The sequence below is a fragment of the Phragmites australis genome, chromosome 9 (genome assembly GCF_958298935.1).
Source record: "Phragmites australis chromosome 9, lpPhrAust1.1, whole genome shotgun sequence".
NCBI lineage: Eukaryota > Viridiplantae > Streptophyta > Magnoliopsida > Poales > Poaceae > Phragmites > Phragmites australis.
In genome coordinates, this window is record NC_084929.1 from 6,634,646 (window position 1) to 6,641,758 (window position 7,113).

At 43.1% G+C, this 7,113-nt stretch overlaps 1 protein-coding gene across 1 annotated transcript; it reads left to right on the forward strand.

Annotated features, from left to right (window-relative positions):
- The first annotated feature begins 1,584 nt into the window (after positions 1–1,584).
- Positions 1,585–6,826, forward strand: LOC133928558 (heat shock 70 kDa protein 15-like). Its single transcript, XM_062374953.1, has 10 exons — positions 1,585–1,744; positions 2,013–3,240; positions 3,910–4,119; positions 4,254–4,349; positions 4,442–4,660; positions 5,076–5,270; positions 5,344–5,490; positions 5,617–5,766; positions 6,045–6,175; positions 6,287–6,826. Exons 2-10 carry the CDS (start codon positions 2,071–2,073, stop codon positions 6,504–6,506), a joined length of 2,538 nt encoding a protein of 845 aa, XP_062230937.1. The 5' UTR covers positions 1,585–1,744; positions 2,013–2,070; the 3' UTR covers positions 6,507–6,826.
- Positions 6,827–7,113: the final 287 nt, after the last annotated feature.

Sequence of the window (7,113 nt, forward strand, 5' to 3'; positions counted from 1 at the left end):
TATGCACACCCATATTTAGTAAAGTTTGGTCCGAATGCAATTCTCACTTCCATTTTTGGACAATCTAACATCAAATTTCTAGCACTCAGTTTTTGCAATCTCATTTTACAATGTGGCAAAAATGAAGCAAAAAATTAACAAGAAAACCATGAATTCTCCCCCTGTTCACATCAGGCATGTAAGCAATTGTTTGAAAATTGTAAGCAAATCGAAATGGATTGCAAGCAAAAATAGAACATGTGTAAGCAAACCAGATTGATCTATTCCAAATTTCAAGCAAAAATTAGAACTATATGTTGACTAAACCATGCATAAAAACCATCATCGGTCCTCATGTCCGACATTTATTTTTTCCAATATCGTAAATGCCACCTTTAAGGTTACATCACGGTCAAACGTATATAAAAACAAATGAAACTTAATCTTTTTTTTGTCACTTCGCATCCAGAAACTAGTAGGACAATTATCATAATCTCAGAAGCAAATTTCAATAACTTTATGAGCATTTTATAACATATTTAAAAGCAATACTGTTCAAAATAAAATTTAAGAAAATCACCGTAATATCATTAGCAAATTAATAGAAATTACAGGAAAGTATTTGCATATTTGCAAGCAAAAAGCAAAAAGTAGAAGCAACTTGAGGTAAAATCTATACACATTATAGAACAAAAATAGGGGAAATTTGCTAATTTTTTTGATGGTTTGAAGAAGCAAGAGAGGGTTAGGGTGGGGAGAGGATTATAGGCATTCGTGAGCAAATCACCACATATTTTGAAAGTAAATTTGCAATAACCATCGTCACCTCGGTTACGCTTGACATCGTTACGGTGACCCTAGCTTCTAGTCGCCTCCTTTCCTCTCTCAACCACCTCTAGATGCTCGAGGCGGGCATCACATCCTCCTCGGTCTCTGTCATCCCTGGTCGCCTCCGTATTGCTCTCCATCCTCGTATTCCTGCTCGTCGACATGCGGTTCCTAGCTCAACTCACCGCTCTATCTTCCTCCTCTCATCTCCTCCTTCACGACATCACTCACCTTCCTGCTCGTGTGTGGGTGTGTGAGAGAGATGTGAGGAATGATCAATAGCAAAAGGAAGAAGATGATAAGGATGGGTGAAAAGATGAATGGGTTATGAGTCCCATGTCTAGTTGTTTTACATGTGATGGAGAATACTCAAATTCAGTTTGATTGATGGTGTTTGCTCGACGTAGTAGTAACCATCCTCTTATCATTAGCAAAAGGAAGACGAGGATAAGAATAAGGATAGATGAAAAGATGAATAAGTTATGTTATGTTGTTTTATATGTGATAAAGAATGCTTAGATTCAATTTAATGGATGTTGTTTACTCCCCGTGCTAGTAAATCCTACGATTCTTTGTTTAGTTCATCCGTGCAACTCTGCAAATTTTTTGTAGACTGAAGTGGGCAGCCCCACGTCATGCTAGATTTCACACGTGCCCCACAGCTTCAAACCTCAAACTCCACATCCCAGCCGTCCGTACAACTTCCCCATCGATCCTACGGTTCGAATGGTCGACGGCGGCGCAGGATCGTAGCGCGGAGGGTTTCATCGTTCTAGATATTCTCGGCCACCACTTCCGCCACGGCGCCACCACCCGTATATCACCGCCGCCTCCTCCTCGCCAAAGGGAAAGAGCGGCGAAGGCGGCGTACCAAAGCTGCGGCGCTGCTCGAATCAAGCTTCCAGAAGCTTCCACACTCCCGGCCTCCCCACCGCAGGTACGATCCGATCCCTCCGCCTCCGCGCCCGCGCGCTAGGCTTTCGAGGGTTAGGATTCCATTTTGACGTTTCTGCGGAGGGTTTGGAGCCGCGGGCTTGGGTTTTCGAGGGTTTTAGAACGGGATTCGTTGTGTTTTTGGTGAAAATTTGTGAACGCTGCTGGTTTTGATGCGTGAAATTCGGAGTTTTTGGGTTCGCTTGTTGGGATTTTTGCAATTCGTTGCTTCTCCGAGGCGCCTAACTCGTAGATCTCGCTGCTGTTTGCAGGAGTTGTCTCTGATCTAGATCTAGCCTGTAATTGTTGGGAGCTGAGGGTGTATCGAAGATGAGCGTGGTGGGGTTCGATCTGGGCAATGAGAGCTGCATTGTGGCCGTCGCGCGGCAGCGCGGCATCGACGTGGTTCTCAACGAGGAGTCCAAGCGGGAGACCCCCGCCATCGTCTGCTTCGGGGACAAGCAGCGGTTCATCGGTACAGCCGGCGCCGCGTCATCCACTATGAACCCCAAGAACTCCATCTCCCAGATCAAGCGCCTGCTCGGCCGCAAGTTCTCCGACCCTGAGGTGCAGCGTGATCTGTCCTCCTTCCCGTTCCGTGTGTCTGAGGGCCCTGATGGGTTTCCGCTCGTCCACGCGCGGTATTTGGGCGAGGAGCAAGCCTTCACCCCTACGCAGCTGCTTGCCATGGTGCTGTCCAACTTGAAGGGCATTGCTGAGGGCAACCTGAACGCTGCGGTTGCTGACTGCTGCATTGGTATCCCGGTGTACTTCACTGATCTACAGCGCAGGGCTGTTCTTGATGCTGCCACTATTGCGGGTCTCCGGCCGTTGCGTTTGTTCCATGAGACAACAGCCACGGCGTTGGCATATGGTATTTATAAGACTGATCTCCCGGAGAATGACCAGCTGAACGTCGCTTTTGTTGATGTCGGTCATGCCAGCATGCAGGTCAGCATTGTTGGGTACAAGAAGGGACAGCTCAAGATGCTGTCGCATGCATATGACCGGTCTCTTGGTGGTAGGGACTTTGATGAGGCCCTGTTTAAGCACTTTGCGGCTAAGTTTAAAGAGGAATATAAGATTGATGTGTACCAGAATGCGCGGGCATGCATTAGGTTGCGTGTAGCATGTGAGAAACTTAAGAAGGTCCTGAGCGCCAATCCAGAGGCTCCACTGAACATCGAGTGCTTGATGGATGAGAAGGATGTCCGAGGCTTTATTAAGCGGGATGAGTTTGAACAGATCAGTGCCCCTGTATTGGAACGCGTGAAAGGGCCCTTGGAAAAGGCCTTGGCTGAAGCTGGCTTGACGACAGAAAATGTGCACTTTGTTGAAGTTGTCGGATCTGGTTCTCGTGTTCCTGCCGTAATCAAGATAATCACTGAATTTTTCGGAAAGGAACCTAGGAGGACTATGAATGCTAGTGAGTGTGTGGCGAGAGGATGTGCTCTTCAGTGTGCTATTCTCAGCCCCACTTTCAAAGTGCGGGAATTCCAGGTATCGAGTCACTGTCTTTTACGTCTTAATTCCTTTTTTGCCTCGTAAATTACAGAATGCTGTTGTTTATGCTATATATGGGTTGCAAAAGGTAGCTGTGGACCAACTGAACATAAAGGCGTAGCTGTGGACTTCAATATTTCAGATGTATTGATGCCATCCTATTTATCTGAAATGTGATAATAAAGGAGCCACTAGAACTGCTAATCTAAGAAGTAGAGGAAGTCAAACTATTTTCTTTTGTTAGAGGCTTGGATACCTTCATCTGTTTTGATGACATCTTCATCTTTAAATCTATATAATTATTGTGCATTTAGTTTTATAATGTAGGTGATTTTAGTTGATTGCTGCATTTTGCATGTCGTTTTTGTAGAACAGGTGATTTTAATGTCTCTAATTTTGGTGTACTCTTGTGATGTTCTCATTCTGTTGTTTTCACCAGTACTGTTCAGCACATATTGTTTGTGTTATCACTAAGAATGATCGGTGACTTATCTGTTTTGAAGGTTATGTTCTTATGTAGTTTCATATTTTATTATAACTGCTTGATTCTTATATAACTGTTATATTCTTATGAATATGATAATATTGAATTTCTTTCGACTGATTATATGGTATTTATTCTTGTTACCTTTTTGCCGCTAGTATAACAGTGCTTGTTTTTTGCAGGTTAATGATGGGTTTCCTTTCTCAATTGCTTTGTCATGGAAGCCAGATGCTCAGAACAATGAAGTGCAACAAACAGTTGTATTCCCAAAGGGGAATGGCATCCCCAGCATCAAAGCTCTGACTTTTTATAGAGCCAATACATTCGCAGTTGATGTTCTGAATGTTGACACTGATGACATACTAATTCCACCAAAAATTAGCACTTACACGGTAAGCAACACCTTAAACAGTCCGTATGCTATTCAATAAGCTTGCATGGTGATACCGGTCCTGTGTATAATTCAGTTTGGCCCCTAATCAGTTTTATGTTTCTAATTCACTATCATGTGCCCAACTGTATGCAGATTGGTCCTTTCCAATCCAGCAAAGGTGAAAAAGCGAAACTGAAACTGAAAGTCCGTCTCAACATACATGGGGTAGTCTCAGTTGAATCTGCAACGGTAACTTGATGGTGCATCCTTTTGTCATCCTCTGAGATAGCATGCAATACCATTTTTATATTGTTGGTTCGCTGTGCTTCTTTTGTATGCAGATGCTGGAGGAAGAGGAAGTGGAAGTTCCGGTATCAGCTACTAATGAGGCTCAGAAGGATGCTATTAAGATGGAAACAGATGATGCACCAAATGACCCTGCTTCTGGAACTGACGTGAATATGAAAGAGTCTAAAGGTGCTCCAGACACTACTGTGGGTGCTGAAAATGGAGCACCAGCTTCTGAGGAAAAATCTGTTCCAATGGATACGGATGCTAAGGTATGGTTTACTGTTTACAATGTTTGGGATTAGTACATATAGATGGTAGCTTAGTTTGTTTGCATAATTTATTATAGAACTACTGATCCCTGTTGCCTTAAGCTTAGATTTCATCACTGGCTGTGTTTTCAACATCGAAGTACTTTACCAACCATTTGATAATAACCTTTTTTTATATTTAGTTCAATAATTATTCTCGGTGTTGATTCATAATTTTTTCAAGTTATATTAAAAAGTTTTTATATTGAATTTAATCTATTTGGGTATAGCAATAGAATCATTGAGCTCATGCAAGTTATGTGAAAATATTCCTATTCAATTTATGCATGTTATAATTGTGTGAATTTGGAATTGTGTGAATTTGGTCTCTAAGAGTGTGAGGCTAATACCTTTTGAATTGATTTGTTTGTTTTAGGTTGAGCCAACAAAAAAGAAAGTTAAGAAAATTAATGTTCCAATCTCTGAATTGGTCTATGGTGCCTTGGCGGCTGCTGAGTTGGATAAAGCTGTAGAGAAAGAGTACGAGATGGCCCTTCAGGACAGGGTAATGGAAGAAACCAAGGAGAAGAAGAATGCTGTGGAGGCTTATGTTTATGATATGCGTAACAAGGTATGTTGAGTATGTCCCAATGTTCTCCTATGGACTTGTGAAGTAGGACCTGATTTTGTTTTCTCCTATTTAGCTCTATGACAAGTACAGTGATTTTGTCACGCCTGAGGACAAGGAAGGTTTGATTGCTAAGCTTCAGGAGGTTGAAGATTGGCTGTACGAAGATGGTGAGGATGAGACCAAGGGAGTCTATATTGCTAAACTGGAGGAGCTTAAAAAGGTATGCCTTCTATAGCAACTCTATTTGTACTGCATGTAATTTATTGGTAGTTTGGTACAATGGTTTTGGATGTTTAAGGTTTTAGATGATGGAAGGGTTTTTTTTTTTTTTTTTTTTCATATGTAGGTTGGTGATCCTATTGAGGTACGCTCTAAAGAGTGGGAGATTAGAGGTTCTGCTGTCGACCAACTGGTATACTGCATCAACAGCTTCAGAGAAGCTGCATTGTCCAATGATCAAAAGTTTGAACACATCGACATATCAGAGAAATACGAGGTATTGCACTAACACTAAGGATGGAGTGTGATTGAGTTTTCATCGTTTTAATGTTTCAAAGATAAATTAATATTTTCTTCACAGCACTGTGCTACGTAATATTTGAGAAGTACTTGCCATTGGCTTGCATTTTCTGATATAACTCTTCAATTCCATCTCACTGAAGTGTGTGGTTGTTTCTTCTTTTAAACTAGGCGGCAGTTGCAAACTTGCAATGCTACTGTGGTAGAAGAAATAGGTTATACTGTCGTCAGTTGCTAATCCATTTTGTTTTACAGGTCATTAATGAGTGTTCCGAAGCAGAGACTTGGCTAGTAGAGAAAAAACAGCAGCAGGATGCTCTACCAAAGCATGCTAATCCCGTCCTCCTTGCTGCTGACCTAAAGAAGAAAGCTGAAACACTTGACAGGTTAGTGTATGCCCTTTTTCCCTTTCTGAGATTGGTCTACCCTAATGCTACCTGCGCATGTTAGGCTGATCTTGTTACTGAGAAGACTGTTCCTTCAACCTTGCTTTACAGGTTCTGCAAACCGATCATGACCAAACCTAAGCCAGCTCCGAAACCACAGACTCCACCTCCCGCCGAAACCCCAGCACCTGAGCCTCAAACACCTGAGCAGGAGCAATCAGACGGTGCCAACACAGCCGGTGAGCCAGCCAGCGAGGGAGCTGCCCAGGAGCCTGCGGCCGAGCAGATGGACACAGACAAACCTGATGGAGCCGCAGATCCCTCTGTTTAGCTTTGTCACCGTCGATCAAACGAGCTTTTATCTTTGCGTGATCGGCCTTATTTTCCTGTTGTTATGGTCGGTGGGAAAGGAACTAGGAGAGATGGTCTTTTACCGCATTTCTCTGAGGAATGTGTATTGGGACGTTATTTTGCGTGTCTTGTTTTGACAAGGTGGTGGTTGGATGGACGATGAAGGATAGGGGCAGCAGGGCACCCTTTCTCAGGTTTTGGTGGCCCACGCATCCTTCAATTCCGAATTTTTCTTGTTTTCCTATTGTAAAAGGCTACTTCAATTTCTTGCTAGAAGATTATTCTATCAACGTTTCTGCACATTCCAAGTAATGCGCTCGATAGACTGCTTGAAGTTCTTGCTGGAAGCCATGCATCAGCAGTTCCGGAGATCCAATGTAATGCGGCCATTGTTTGGTCATATAGTTGCAGATGAATTGTGAGCGATGAGCTGAGCAACATTCTGCGGTCTGGTAGCGAAGCGCGAGCTGTGTCCGTGCTTGATGATCATGGGCCTATTCGTGATAAATGCAGAAACATCTGGCTTTCCGGGCGGACCTTGGGCTGACGGTGCTCCTGCAAATTCTTATAATTATCACTAAATTATA

Coding starts and splice junctions, on each gene's coding strand:
- LOC133928558 (XM_062374953.1), top strand. CDS start 2,071: ATGAGCGTGGTGGGGTTCGATCTGGGCAATGAGAGCTGCATTGTGGCC. Junction 5,271..5,343: donor TTTATGATATGCGTAACAAG/GTATGTTGAGTA, acceptor TCTCCTATTTAG/CTCTATGACAAGTACAGTGA. Junction 6,176..6,286: donor AAAGCTGAAACACTTGACAG/GTTAGTGTATGC, acceptor CTTGCTTTACAG/GTTCTGCAAACCGATCATGA.